This window comes from Acomys minous (genome assembly GCF_964271855.1).
Source record: "Acomys minous genome assembly, chromosome: 13".
Classification (NCBI taxonomy): domain Eukaryota; kingdom Metazoa; phylum Chordata; class Mammalia; order Rodentia; family Muridae; genus Acomys; species Acomys minous.
In genome coordinates this window covers 81,794,508-81,810,530 of record NC_140495.1, presented here as the reverse complement: position 1 = coordinate 81,810,530, position 16,023 = coordinate 81,794,508, and the positions used below count along the sequence as shown (strand labels likewise).

The following is a 16,023-nucleotide window of genomic DNA, read 5'->3' as shown; positions in this document are numbered from 1 at the left end:
CCCAAGTTGCTTTTGGTCATGGTGTTTTATCACAGCAATAGAAAAGTAACTGAGAAAGAGTGAAAGAAATGTTCTCTTTGTTTCCTACAGAGAGTCTTGACAAAACATCTGCGTATGAAGTCCTTTCTTCAGCAAAAATTCTATTAAAGAATTATAGGAAATTGATAATAATAGTTAACACTCACGGAATTCCCCTGGGCCAGGCACTATGTTCAGTGTGTAAAATGGCTCATTGAAAGACCCCTGTCAGTCCTGTGATGTGAGAACCATCGCTGTCCTTACATAGCATCTAGTACAGAGACAGCATAACCTGCACCTGTCTGGTTAGAAGACAGACACCAACAGAGGAGGAGGAGGAAGGGCCATTCTAAGGCATCTAGTCTCGCTTGGTTGGAAGGAGAGTCTTAAATATCAGCCATTCAATTTATTGTCTCTGCCTGAGCTCGGTGACTTTAGGCAAAGTTCAAAAAGAACTGCTGGCATACGGAATGTTCTGAGACCAGTCACCTTCATGAGATGGAATCCGCTGGGCTCAGCACATGGAATCCAGATGCCAAGACATGCCTTCTGCCAGCAGAGGCCAGGCCCGAGGACCCCTGCTGACAGGAAGCAGCCAGGAGCATCTCTGGCACACAGAAGAGTAATAACGGCCTACAGAGGCGGCCGGAGGGGTCTGAGGGCCTGGCAGGGCCAGACAAGCTATTCTGAAAACATGTTTTGGGTCCAATTTCAGATCCCAGTGACACCGGGAGAATGACTCAGAGAGGCTGTTAACTGCTAAGCCGTCTCTCCAGAACCTACGCTTGTTTTCTTTTTAAGAGACTTATTTGATAGAATAAAATGTGCAAGAGTTAGAACTAGAGAAACAATTAGCTTTATTTCCTTTTTCATACTCACATTCATTAAGTGCATTCATTTTTTGGTGATGGGTTTTGGTGCATAAAAATATATTCAACAGTAAAAGTATGAACAGCGATGTGGAGTTCCACAGTTCGTAGTGGCTTCTTGGGGTGTAGAGTTCATTGAGTTACTTAGTCTTTGGGTGTGGATTAATTTTAGTGTTTCTTTTTTTTTTTGCTACATATTTTATAATAAAGCTTAAAATAGAAAAATTAGATTTCAGACTCTACCTTAGGTACATTTATTTGGATCTAAATAGAGGAGTGGACACCAGTGACGTTTTATTAGTACAAATGAGTCCATTTGAAAGAAACCCTCTCCATGTGCCGTTATAACATACTGTGTTCTTCAATGATTTTAGACTTATTTAATATTGTAAAGAATCACTTTTAGGGGCTAGGGAGATAGGTAGTTGGGCTGGTAAAATGCTTACCTCACTAGTATGAGGAACTGAGTTTAATCTCCGGGACTCAGGTAAAAAAGAAAAAAACAAGATACATCAGCTGTGCTTTTAACCCAGCAGCCAGCTGTGGAGATAGGCTGATTGTGGGGTCCACCAGGCAGCCTAGCCAGCTGTGGAGACAAGCTGATCCTGGGGTCCACCAGGCAGCCTAGCCAGCTGTGGAGACAAGTTGATCCCTGGGGTCCTCCGGGCAGCCTAGCTAGCTGTGAAGACAGGCTGATTCTGCGGTCCACCAGGCAGCCTAGCCAGCTGTGAAGACAGGCTGATCCTGGGGTTCACCAGGCAGCCTAGCCAGCTGTGGAGACTGGCTGATCCCTGGAGTCTGCCAGACAGCTTAGCCAGCTGTAGAGACTGGCTGATTTTGGGGTCCACCAGACAGCCTAGCCAGTTGTGGAGACAGGCTGATTCTGGGGTCCACCAGGTAGCTTAGCCTCATGGGTAAGCGCCAGGTTAATGAACAACCCTATCCCAGTAAACAAGATAGATCTGAGAAAAAGACCCCCAAGGTTAACCTCTGCCTTCTGCACACATATGCCCATGTGCCAACACCCACACACTTTAAAAAAATCCTATTAGGTAATAATTCCCCAGAAAGACTGGAAGCCAAGGCTGGAGATGGAACATGTCTTGAGGCCCTACATGTCTTGAAGCCCCAGGGCCAACCATAGAACTTGCCTGCACTCTTTCCCCATCTCTTTAAACAGGTGCAGTTCCCTCTTTGCCCTCTGGTTCAGTGCTGCCCTGCAGCACTATCTCTGGCAAGCAATTGTCTCCTTTCTGTTCCTACACTGCTCCCTTTTTCAGGATATCCTGTGAATGGAACCACACAGTGTGTAGCTTGGGTGTGGCTGCTGTCAGTTAGCGCCCTGCGTTTGACATTCATTCAAGCTGTGGCCAGTTTCAGTAGCTCCTTCAGCATCAACTGCTGAACTCTATTATGTATCTATATGACCATCTGTTTAGCAACTCAGCACATGAGAGACGTTTCCAGTTGGGGAAGATAGTGTCTAAAGTTATTAATAAAAATATTCAGGCAGAGGCCTTTGTGTAGCCTGTTTTCTTATCTTATGGACGATTACCTTAAAACGTGGCTATCATTTGATTTATAGTGTTGACTTATTTAGTGTGCATGTGAGTGTGACATGAAAGAAAATAACTTGCCGGAGTTGGTTATCTCCTACTATGTGAGTGCCAGGGATTGAGTTCATGTCGTGTCGTCAGTCTTGGGGACCATGCCTTTACTCACGGACCAGCCTTCAGGCCCAGTGCTATTTAATGTTTTGAGAAAACAGCAAACTGTCTTTTCACGGTGGGTGTGGCACCCTTGTTGTTCCCTGTGCTCAGCAGTTCCTGGTGCTGCTGGCTTTTGGAGGCTGCTCTAACAATTGCAGTAATTCTGGATCTCTAAAGATGACAGCGGCCAGGTTTTCACATCCTTCCACTGCTCAGAGATTTAGTCCACGTGTTTATTGCTTGTTTTCTTTAGTTGTGATAATTTTCTAAGTATTTGGGAAACAAGTCCTTTACAGCAATATGTTTGATAATAAAATATATCAGTTAAAACATTTTTAAATATCTTTCAGGGAACAGATGTTTTAAGTTTTGATGAAGTCTGGTTTATTGTTTCTTTTCCCTTTGATAATATTTTTTTTTAAATGTTCTAAGAAATCTTGGCCTAATGAATGGTCACAAAAAACTTTTTATCTTTCCTTTTCTGGAGTTTTATATTTCAATTAGTATGTTTATGCCTGCATGTGAAGTGCCATATGAGACACTCTTTGTAAAGAACATGTTGTTTTATTTGTGTGTGTGTGTGTGTGTGTGTGTGTGTGTGTGTGTGTGTGTGTGTGCATGCCAGTGGGGGTCAGAGGACAACTTGTGGGAGTCAGTTCTCTCCTTCTGTCTTGTGAGTCCTGGTGACTGAAGCCAAGTTATGGCTGGCGGCAAGGGCCTTCACCCCTGAGCCACCTGCGCTGACCCAGGCTCTTCTGTAAAGCTGTTTGTGGCCATGTCCATACTGTGTGAATGTTATCAGCGGTGAGAATTTCACATTCTGATTGCCAGATTTCCTACACTGGGTTCCGATGTAGCTCAAAGTACATTTAGAGGCCAAATTAGGTGGAACTGATAGCTAAGCTAGGAACCATCCCATCTATGAACATGGTATAGCTTTGTCTTTTTAGCTCTTGGAAAGCTCCTCTCTAGTGTTTTATAGTTGTACTAGTACAGATGTTAGACGTATGTTGTTCAGTTCGTGATTTGAATAGTTTAAACTTTAATGTTCCTGTCAAGGGTTGACATCTTTTAATTTCCTTGTGTTCTGTGACCTTGATAAACTTCTTTGAGTGTTTCTAGTAACTTTTTGCAGGTTGTTTGATGTTTTCTACATAAAACAATGTTATCTGTGTATAATGACAGTTTCATTACTTCCTTTCCAAATATTTGTGTGCTTTATTTATTTTCCTTACCATAATATGCTGACTAAAGCTTTCAGGGTGGTGCTGAATGTAAAGTAGTGAGAAAAGACATCTTTACTTTTAGTTCTAGCTTTAAGGAGAAAGAATGCTGTCTTTTCCTTATTCTTATTACAGAGAGAAATAGATGATTAATAGAGCGATAGATGACAGGCAGACAGGTAGATAGATAGCTACACACATAAATACACAGGTAGATGATAGAGAGATAGATTATAGGTAGATAACTGATACATACATACATACAAAGGTGAAAGACACATAGGTAGAGGCATAGATAATAGGCAGATAGGCAGACGACAGATACATAGGTATGTAGGTGAGAGACACATAAATGATGGATCTTTTTATATTGCTTACTATTAATACCCCAAAACACAAAGAGAGGGAGGCTATTTGCCAGCCTTAGAACATCCAGTAAATAAACTATTTAATTAAATAGAAAAATATGCATCAGAAGAAGGAAGAGAGCTGTGTAGCTCACGAAAGGGACACATTCAGTTGCTATTTTGCCCAGGGGAGCACGGATAATGAAGAGTATGACCTTGTGGCGCCTGACTACCTACTTCAAAGTGAATCTGAGAACCTGTGTGCTGATCTCAGTATCATAGCGACCTGAAGCCCATCACACTCACAAAATTTAACTTTCTGGCTTAAACCTACGTCTAAAGTTACTGAGCTCAGCCTCCAAATGTCCCTATCATGTTGAAAGCTCATCATGTCTTGTCTTTCTTTTCCCGTTTGTACTTTGTGAGTTGTGTGTGTGCATGTGTGTGTGTGTATGTATGTGTGTGTGTGTGTGTGTGTGTGTGTGTGTGTGTGTGTACACACATATGTGTGTGTACCCTTTCTTTCTTGAGACAGTTTCACATAGCCAGGATTGCCTGAAATTCACTGTAACCAGGGATGACCTTGAACTTCTGATCCTCCTGCCTCTGCTTTCCAAGTCCTGGGGTTATCAGTGTGCGCCACCATGCCCAAATAATCATACCTCCCAATTTGTCCTCGTAAGCACTTTTAGCAGTTGCTTCTACTTACTTTCTTATATAAGACTGGTCCTAAAAGAACATAAGCCCACTATGTAAATTATTTCCAGGAACCCTACTAAAATGTCTGTTCTTGTTTCTAGTTCCTCTTCCCATTCCTTTTGTTATTTGAAGGCTGTATATTTGGTATTTTACGTATTTGTCTCCTTCCCAAGTTCAACACCCAACACCCAGCTAAAAGTGCCAAATAGACAAAGGAATGGGGAAAATTTTATCCTGGCATGGTGGTACCTGTTGATAATCCCAAACTTGGAGATCAGAGGCAGGAAGGTTAGAAGTTCAAGGTCAATTCTTGGCTATATAGTGAAGGTCAGAGAAGCAGGCTGGAGTGTTCCAGCTTAGCTATGGGATGCCTTCTGCCCCCTGCACCACAATCCCCACACCCATTTGGAGAGTGTGGGTGCTAGAAGAGAACTGAAGTGGATTCCCATTTCTGAGTAAATATCAAGGGGCCAGAAAGAAAAAAACTGGCAGATGGTGTCCAGTAGCAGGGCCCCAATAGGGGTGAATTCTAATTCACTCCGACCACATGGTGGAAAAAGAGAAATGACTCCCACAAATTGCTTCTGGCCACCATGGTGCACACCACCCCTAATAAATACGTGTAAAACTAAGCTTTAAAGGTCCTAGTGAGCACTGATTCTGTCAACGATTACCTTGTTTTCTGTTGTATACACACATTACCATATCCACATCCATATATACATATGTGTGCATCTGTGCAAGACATTTCCCCAGTAAAGTTCTATTTCTCAAAATTGTCCTTTTTATCTTGTACCACTAGGCTCTTGATGTACCCATTAAAATGATTAACATCTAAGATGTTCTCCATAAATGTAGGCAGAAATACTAACTGATCTGAATATATATTTTTTTTTCGTGTTAGGGAAAGATCCAAACATTGGGAGGAACCCAAACATTTTGGGCAAACTTAAGCCAGTATGATCCAGTTCAGTTTCATTCCAGGAGTAAAATGCTGGACAAAAATCACTCATATTTGAGCCAGGATATGACACTCTGAGCAGAGCCAAAGGCCTCCAGCTCATTCTTCTACCAAAGCTATGTGTTCAGCAGCTCCGCCGCCATCAAATCTTCACCCAAGAAGCTCTGTCTAAACACTGTCTTGGCAATACAGCTTTACCCAGCTGTCTCTTTTCAAATTTAGCAAGGATGAGAGAGAGAGAGAGAGAGAGAGAGAGAGAGAGAGAGAGAGAGAGAGAGAGAGAGAGACTAAAAATATCACAATAACTGGAGGCTGACATTTGAAAGCCTCTTCAATCAAAGCATCTGAGTCAATGCAACAAATATTTACATTAACCAAGGAAATGCCAGGCAATGGTTCATAAAAACGTCCTGGGGCTGGGTGGATGTGAGCAGAGCTTGTCTATGTGCCCAGTGACACTGCAGAGAGGACCAGATCTGGGCAGTATCTGCTGACATGCTGCAGAGATGTCTGAGAGAAAGCCCATGCCAGTTGTCATGTGCCTAGGGACCCGAAGGACAGACGAGCAGCCTGGGCAAGAGCCGGGGTATTCCAGATAAGCTATGGGACTCTTCTTGCCTCCTGCACCATGACCCCATTTCCCTCTGGAAAGTGTGGGTGCTAGTGGGAAACTGAAGCAGATTCCCATTTTTGAGCAAATATCAGAGGGTCTGAAAGATAAGAACCAGGCTGATGGTGCCAAATACCAGGGCTGTACTTCACGCAAATTCTAACTCATGTATCTCCCCTTTAAGGCAAAGAAGGATTCTTAACTGGTTAACATTTAAGTTGTGCAACATTCACTCTTGTTAATTGTGGCAAACACAACGCCACAAAACAAGAACAAAGCACCTATCAGAATCGTTCTGTCAGTATAGATAAGCATCCGATACAATGGACGCTTCTGAAGCTCTTTGCTTTGGTGGGGAGACAGGGATTGCAGCCATGTTGTTCCCAGCTTCCGGTCATAGATCACCAGGGAGACACTCTGCTTGATGGCACAGTGTTCGTCCCTCTGGGAACTGCCCAAGTTTACACTCAGTAGCACTTGACCTAGTTTTGTGAGACTCCTGAGCTCATGAGCAACTGTTGCTATCTCCAAGCTCTCATCGTGTCCTGTTTATGTTTTCTCATGGTGCTTAAACACTGTGTCATCATTCCCTGGGCTCATGTCTGTCACCACCCCTGAGCTGTGGGCCCCATGAGAGCAAGCTCTAGGCTTTGTTTATCCTTGCATTCCTTTCAGAGCCCACGGTGGCGCTTTTGTGATCACAAGACAAATAACAAATGTTAGATGAATGAAAAAACTGGTTATACACAAGAAAAGAATGCCAGTCCTGTAGACCTTCTCTGCCGGATCTGTCCAGGTTGACATCTGCATATCTGATATTGATGGTGTGGCAGAAACTTACCTAAGATGTAAGGGTCCTTCACTATTTTAACTTGTCAAAATTTAATTTCTCTTCATTCTCTTCCCCCAAATTCTTGGAAATGGACATTTGATTATTATTTCAGACTTTTTTTTTAAAGTTATGTGTGTGTACATGTTTATGTGCAAGTACCAATGGGGGCCAGAGGGGGACGTCAGATACCTTGGAGGTGAAGCCACAGCCATTTGTGAGCTGCCCCACCTTGGCACTGGGATCTGAACTCAGGTCTGTCAGAGAGAGTAGAATAGCTCTTGACCACTGAGCGTCTCTCTAGCCCTTTGGTGATTCACACACGGAGAACATGGAGAGCTAATAAAGGCATGGTATGAATATTACACCACACTGGTGCTGCGGACATGTTGTGAACACACTAGCTCCCCTACTCTTTATCGCATTTTTCTTTTCGCTGATGTGCAGCCCACGGTAGTGCTGGGAGGAAGGATCTAGGTTGTGTGCCTGTAAAATGCCTTTATTTCATCTTTACTCTTAATATTAACTTGGATAGGCCTAGAAAATATTTTTTTTAAATCCTTACTCATTCTTATTTCCAGAGTCGCTGAAGAAAATCTGTTCTAAATCAGACCCTTGACATTGGTTTCCTCTTGTTTTCTACACTGTGGCTGTATGTTGTAGCTATTGGGAATATGTTCTTTTAAAATGCTCATTTTAGTTCACTATTACTACTATTATTCTCATTTTAATATTATTATTGTTAGTGGTGTGTGTGTATGTGCATGTTGTGTGGAAGCCTGAGAGTGTGTGTATATGTGTACATGTATGCACACGTATGCATGAGCATGAGTGTGTGTGCATGTATGCATGTGAAGGTCAGATGACAACTTTATGGAGTTGGTTCTCTCCTTCTACCTCTGTAGCAGTTCCAGGGATTGAACTCATGTCCTCAGGCGCTGAAACGAGCACCTTTACACACTGACCCATGTCAGAAACCCAAAGGCTGTTGGCCGCCCCAGGCTCTCTCCCGCACTAGCATTGCACGTGTGCACCTGGAGCCCTCACCATGCTGCCCTGTGCCTTGCCTTTTAATTGCCCATCCAGGCCCCAACTTTGCAATGTCTCAGGGATTCTCAAGCCGCTAGCCTCTTGGTAATTCCACTTCTTCACTTGCAGTATGGCTAGAGAGTTATGTGCTTCCTTACAGTGGTTCTGAAATTCTCCAAATTTGGAGCAGCATGGGTACACTGAGTCTGACATCTCGAAACCATCTCATGGAAAAGCTTACTCTTCAACTGAGCCTCCTAAGCAACACTGGGGCCCAGGAACTCAGGAGAGAAATGGCACTTATTTCATATGGTGCCCAGGGATCTGATTTCTGCTCTTCTGCTTCCTGACTCAGAATCAGAGGCAACCACACTACCTGACTTGTTTAAGCAGTGGCTTCTGGCTACGTTTAAGCAATTTGGGCACAATTTAGTCAATCCAGGGCAGGAACCTGCATGACGGCAAGGGCAAGACTGTCTGTTGGGCGGCTTCTCCATCAGCATCTGTGGCTCTTGAGCATGGGGCTCCTGTGCTGCTGAGGCTGCTCCTCATGTTTGAGAACCCACAGCGCAGCTCTAGTTCTTGGGTCCTGGTGATGTCAGCACTGTGCTTTGACTATAGTACTGGCTCCTGGGTCCAAAGTGTGGATGGGAGCTTACGGTCCTCTTTTGGGAAATGCTGGGGACTTTTGGGAGTAGTGCATAGCTGGAAAAGTGTGGGTCACGGGGGAAGGTCCTCGGGGACTGTACCTTGCTTTGGCTGGAATCCCCTTGCCCCCCAGCCGCTTACTGGCTATTGCCATGAGGTAAGCTACTGAGCCATGATATTGTGCCTCACTTGAGCCCCAGAAATATAAGTCCTTTGAAATCATGAGATAAAAATAAAACTTTCATGCCCAAAGTTGACTTCCAGACATTAATACAGAAAATAAAATTCCACTAAATCACATTGTCATGTTGTCCCCCACAGCTTTGATTGATGTTGACCTCTAGGATGCCTCACCAATGGCCGAGTATCTCGGCTGTACCATCCCTTGTATACTCACTTCCCTGCACAAGGCCTACAGGGGTTCAGTTTTCCTGGGTGGTGATGCTTTGCAAGATAAAATTATCCTTTCTTTGAGGAGAAAGTGCACCATAGGGACTTGACTCTCAGCTGAGCCCCTTCAGGGTCAAGGACATCTCTATTCATGTCAAAGAGTAACATGACTATTACTTGTTTATTTTTGCTATCTGTGTATACATGTTGTCTCTCTGTGCATGTTTATGCACCTCATGTATGCAGTGCTCTTGGAGGCCAGAAAAGGGCATCAGATCCCCTGGAGCTGGAGTCACAAATGGCTGTGGGCTGTCATGTAGGTGCTGGAAACCAAATTAGGAACCTCTTAACTGCTGATCCAACTCTCTGGCCCTGACATAAAATTTTTAATACCTGAATTTGGGACAGCATATTTAACTTTAATTTTGTACATGGTCTGCAGCGGTGCTGCAGGGAGCTGGGTTGCCCATCATGGCATCATATACTAAGATCTAGAGTTAGCATGATTCAGGGTTAGGGGTGGGGTGGAGCTTTGGTTACAGCAGGAACCTTGACAAAGGCTCTCTGTGCTTTAGCCAGACCTCACAGGCAGGGATACAATAGTTTATGTTTTTAACACATGTGTGTGAGTGTACATGTGAGTGTGTGTTTCTGTCTGTGTGTACATGTGTGTGCCTGTGTGCCTGTGTGTTTATGTTTGTGTGTGTGTGCCTACATGTGTCTGATGTGTGTATCTGTGTCGCTGGGTGTGTCTGGGTGTGCATGAGGGTGTATGTGTATATGTCTGATGTGTGTGTATTTGTGACTATGTGTGTGCATGCATGTGTCTATGTGTGTTGGTATATTTATGTGTGTGTATCTGATGTGTAAGTGTGGTGTGTGTCTGCGTGTTTGTGTCTGTATGTGTGTGCATGTGTGCGTCTGATGTGTGAGTATGGTATGTGTTTGTGTCTGTATGTGTGTGCATTCCTGCATGTGCATGTGTGTACATACTTGTGTGTATCACAGTGAGAAGGTGAAAGTCAAAGAACAACTTGCAAGAGTCATTCTCCTGTTCTACCCTGTGAGGCCGGCCTCCATATACAGTAGATTAAAGAGAACTGTTTTCTCCTTTAGTCACCATTTCTCTTTCGAGAGAGAATTGGGTGAGACGGCACTGTGTCTTTAGAAATATCTTATGAACTTCTTTTTTCTTTTTTTGCTTGTTTGTTTAAAAACACTATCTATTTAAAATAAAATAAGATAAAACAAACCCAAGAAATCTGTTTTCTAATGAGAGAGGGAAAGAAAGGGTACAGATTTGGGTGGGTGCAGGTGTTGGGAGGGTCTTGGAAGAGCTGAGAGGAGGGAAAATTATAATCAGAATATATTGTATGAAAAAATGATTTTTTAATGCAAAATAAAAGAAAGACAAGATCTCATGCATCCCGGGTTAGCTTTGAGTTCACTATGCAACCAAGGGTGACCCTGCACTTCTGATCCTCCTGCCTCCGCCCCCCAGTGTAGAGATTACAGGCATGCACCACCGTGCTGGGCTTGTGCAGTGTTGGGGAGGGGCAGAATCCAGGGCTTCATGTGTGGTATACAAGCTCTCTACTGACTAAGCCACATCCCCAACCCAGCTCTACTACTTAGCTGGAAATGGAGTGCACCACTGCCTCCTGAGCCTTGCTCATCATCTGCATCACAGAAACCCTTAATAACCACCCACAGAGTCCACCTCCACGGCTCCCAGTCATAGAGAAGGAATGGCAACATACCACATGGCTGCAAATCTCACTGGCGTGAAAATGCCCAGGCTTGTGCAAAGTCCTGGATGCAGGCTTTCCTGCCAAATGCGAGTTTTTGCACTGTAATAAATGGGCCACGTATAAAAGAAGAGACTTCCCTCTGGCACGGCAGATGCTGGTGCCTGAAGCATGGTGCGGCTTAATACAAGGATGTTTTTCAAATCTTTTCAGATCTGAGGCCCACAGCTGAGAGCGTCCCGCGTGTAATGAGAAATGGCGTGAACAGTCTGCAGCCCCTCCTCGGCTGCTGGCCCGAGATGGGTATTCCCAGCCCTGCTGGGCTCTAGCCTTTACTTCCTAAAGCCCAGACGGCAGAGTTGCTGCCAGCCTTGTCCCTCTTCCTGTGAAGAACCGCCCCTCTTCACTGGCACCTCAGTCCAGTTTCTGACCCTCCCTGGAGGTCAAAGCATGCTCTGAGGTGGACACAGAACTTAACAGTTTCCCTGCTAGGGAAGAGTCAAGAGAAGAGAAGAGAGTCTGTGCTTACTGCTGGATCTCTGCCTCGGTGAGCGCCTCAGTCCGCTCCTCTCCGGTGGCCATGGCCAGCTCTGCCTTCAGGTCTGCAATCTCCTTTTGCAAGCGGATAATCATCTGTTGGGGGGGGGGAGGAAGTGGGTTAGCACATGTCCACCTCTGGTCACCATAAACTTGGAGGCAGCAAATACGCAGCTTTGGAAGTTATGAGCCATTGGCTGTGCAAGATAGCTCCATGATTAGGAGCCAACGCAAATTCAATCCTCGAGACCCACTTGGCGGAAGAAGGGAAGTGACTCCCACAAATATGCTGTGTGTGTACTAATTGTGTACACATGGGCAGTTAATTAAAATGATTAATGATGTCAGGCTACAAACTGTATAGAGGACAATACAAAAGGCTTCTGTGTCCCTAACCTAAACACTTTGCCAAAATAACTCTAGAACTAGTCTTGTTTTGTATTTTTTAAAGCAAATAAATCATTACAGATATAACTTGAGACTTCTCTCTGTTCCCCTTCTGTCCTTCCTGGAGTGTCTATACTGCAGTTACAAGTAATCAAAACACGTCCCTTACACTGTTATATGTTTACTCCATGTGCATGCTTTCATGTATGCTCCCTTATATAATGTATACTAACTATCCTTTTGCGTGCCTCAAAGTTGGTAAATGTTCTATTACTGCATGTAATTGCATCTTGTTATTTTTTCCTCACACATGATTTAAGCTCACTTATACTGGTTTAGGTAGCTCTTTATGAATTTTCAAAGGCATATAATACTCCAATAACATATAGCAGCTCTGTTAGAGTTGAGGAGATGCCTCAGTCAATAAGTTCTCTGCCTTTCTGCAAGGGCATGAGCGATCCCCAGACGCTACGAGGAAAAGTCAGATGTGGTGGTGTATGCACATAATCCTAACGCTGGGGAGACAGGTCCCTGGAGTTTGATGGCCAGCCAGCTGGTTGTTGAGCTCTAGGCCAGTAAGAGACTGTGTCTCCAAAAGATAGGCTCGTGATTTTATGTGCGTGCGTGCGTGCATGTGTGTGTGTGTGTGTGTGTGTGTGTGTGTGTGCATGTGTGCGCCCTGTGCACATGTATGTGGCAGGTAGGATCTGATTTCCATGCTCATCACCCACTCTGAGCTCACATCATGGTCGCGGATGCCTGCCACACTAGAACTGAGTAGAGGCGTAGCTGATGGGGCTTGCCAGACACCAGTCCACGTAATTCTCAAAAGCACAGTGCAGAAAGAAAGAGAAAGGACACCACAACTGATGTCCTTGTTGGGCTTCTGTGAATGCATGCACAGGTGTGTATGTGCACTCACACACACACACACACACACACACACACACACACACACGCACATGCACACACACACACACACACACACACACACACACACACACACACACACACACCAAACACCATCAGTCCTACTGGAGTCTGGGCTATGGTAGATGGCTGCCCTGGTTTCTTCATATCTTCATGTCAGGGAATAGGTTTATTTTTCTGGCTCCCTCTTCACTGGTTTTGTGTTAGGGAGGGAAGTAGACATCTCAGGTTTAATGCCCACAGTCCACAGTTCCAGGGTCTTGACCTCCACTCCCTTGTTAGCACTGCCTGTCCACGTTAAAGGACAGCTGCAGCCTCAGGCCCCTCTCTCCCTCAAGTAACATGTTCTGAAGATGCTTACAGAACTCCATATATGTGTGTTTCGGGCTACCTTGACTGCATCAATAGGACCGACAGCCCTTCCAAATTACAACAGTAGTTTGGATGCATGCTCCAGGAGTTTTATTTGAATGGACAGAGTGCCATGGGTTTTACTTGCTGGAGTCTTTTCAGAAAACACTGTCAGAAACCTTCAAGCCATATAGAATAGAACTCTGGACAAGGACTGAGTCATTCACTTTACTAACTTTCCTACATTGAGATGGTTGCTGTAGCTCTTTCGTCTCTGTGACTGTGGATGTATGTGGGGTGCATGTGTCCTAGGGATCATCCTGTCTCTGCCTCCCGTGCAGCAGCATTGCCAGTGTGTGCCATCGTACTGGCCTTTTTTATTTTTAAAGATTTATTTTATTTATTTACTACTATTATACAGTGCTCTGCCTGTATGAATACCTGCACACTAGAAGAGGTTATCAGATCACATTATAGATGGTTGTGAGCCACCACGTGGTTGCTGGGAATTGAACTCAGGACTTTTGGAAGAACAGACAGCGCTCTTAACCTTTGAGCCATCTCTCCAGCCCCATACTGGCCTTTTTATATGTGGGTTCTGAGGATCAAACTCAGGCCCTCATCCTTGCATAGGAAGCAACTGAGCCTTCAGTTCAGCATCTTCTAAGGATTTCCAAGCCAAAACTACTATCAAATCATTTTTCTATTTTGTTAAATAGAAATCTCCATTTTCATGTATTGAAATTACCAAAGCCATGCTCCCCTGCCAATGGATTGCCTGTGGACTTAGAGGCATGTGGGGGCGGTGGGGTGGGAGTGGGGTGGATTCTGGCCACATCCAATCATCTCAAAATCTTCCCAGATCATGTTCCTTTCATCACTGTGTCACTCTGAAGTACTGCTGTTTGTTGACTCTGATCATGCAGGGTGGCACCATACTGGCCATTAAAATCTCAGAATAAGACACAGGAAATCTCAGCCAAGATGTGTCTTGAGTGTTTTTTTTTTAGGCACTTCCTTTAAAAAGATGAACTTTTTACTTTATAAATTATGTCTGTGTGTAGGAACGTGCCCGTGAGTGAGTGCAGGCACCCAAGGATGCCTGGGGCATCAGTTTCTGGAGCTGCAGTTACCTGTAGTTGTGAGTCACCTGACATGGGTGCTAGGAATGCAACTTTAATCTTTTGCAATATCAGTGAATGCTCTTAACTTCTGAGTCATCTTTCCTGCTCTCTAGGACAAAATTTTGATTGTCACTTGTATTTCAGGCAAGCTTCACACCTTAAAAATAATAAACACCAGTGTGCGGCTTTAGGTGCCATTATTTCAGAGACTAGCAGGGCACACTTGGTGGTTACCATGTGAATCAGAAGTAGGAAGAAACACAGCAATTGCTTCAATTATCAGCTGTTAGCCTTTTGCTCCTGATCTCTCTTTGCTTTAAATCTCTCTCAGACCTGCTACACCAAACATTCGCTGATGTCCTCTTCCTTCAGATCCTTCAAAGAAAAGTCTCTCCAGAAAAGTTTAAAGAAAGTAAAGAAACGGTTCAAATGTCTTATATGTTTGGTTTCCATAAATTGTTAACTGATTTTTGTCCTCCAAATAATAGATCTTTTCTAATTGTGCACAACAATGCTCTCAGGATGCAGGAGGGACAGGGACAGCCACAGTGATGCTCTTAGGATGCAGGAGGGACAGGGACAGCCACAGTGATGCTCTTAGGATGCAGGAGGGACAGGGATAGTCACAGTGGTGCACTTGGGATGCAGGAGGGACAAGGACAGCCACAGTGATGCTCTTGGGATGCAGGAGGGACAGGGACAGTCATAGTGGTGCTCTTGGGATGCAGGAGGGACAGGGACAGTCATAGTGGTGCTCTTGGGATGCAGGAGGGACAGGGACAGTCACAGTGATGCTCTTGGGATGCAGGAGGGACAGGGACAGCCACAGTGGTGCTCTTGGGATGCAGGAGGGACAGGGACAGCCACAGTGGTGCTCTTGGGATGCAGGAGGGACAGGGACAGTCACAGTGGTGCTCTTGGGATGCAGGAGGGACAGGGACAGTCATAGTGGCGCTCTTGGGATGCAGGAGGGACAGGGACAGTCATAGTGGCGCTCTTGGGATGCAGGAGGGACAGGGACAGTCATAGTGGCGCTCTTGGGATGCAGGAGGGACAGGGACAGTCATAGTGGCGCTCTTGGGATGCAGGAGGGACAGGGACAGTCATAGTGGCGCTCTTGGGATGCAGGAGGGACAGGGACAGTCATAGTGGTGCTCTTGGGATGCAGGAGGGACAGGGACAGTCATAGTGGCTCTCTTGGGATGCAGGAGGGACAGGGACAGTCATAGTGGTGCTCTTGGGATGCAGGAGGGACAGGGACAGTCATAGTGATGCTCTTGGGATGCAGGAGGGACAGGGACAGTCATAGTGGCGCTCTTGGGATGCAGGAGGGACAGGGACAGTCATAGTGGTGCTCTTGGGATGCAGGAGGGACAGGGACAGCCACAGTGATGCTCTTAGGATGCAGGAGGGACAGGGATGGTCACAGTGGTGCACTTGGGATGCAGGAGGGACAGGGACAGCCGCAGCGGTGCTCTTGGGATGCAGGAGGGATAGAGACACCCGTAGTGGTGCTCTTAGGATGCAGGAGGGACAGGGACTATAGACAACATTCCCCGGCAATGCAATAACTCTTGCCTCTGCTTTTGTGTTCTACTCCATCCCCTAGAACTC

The 16,023-nt window shown here is 45.1% G+C and overlaps 1 protein-coding gene across 2 annotated transcripts in view; it reads right to left on the bottom strand.

Moving 5' to 3' along the window:
• Positions 1–16,023, bottom strand: part of KIF6 (kinesin family member 6) — a 284,573-nt gene that overhangs the window by 164,748 nt on the left and 103,802 nt on the right. For both annotated transcript variants that reach the window (XM_084753670.1, XM_084753671.1), the window contains exon 10: positions 11,610–11,713. In XM_084753670.1, coding sequence (XP_084609796.1) covers positions 11,610–11,713 — 104 coding nt within the window. The remainder of the gene's footprint in view (positions 1–11,609; positions 11,714–16,023) is intronic.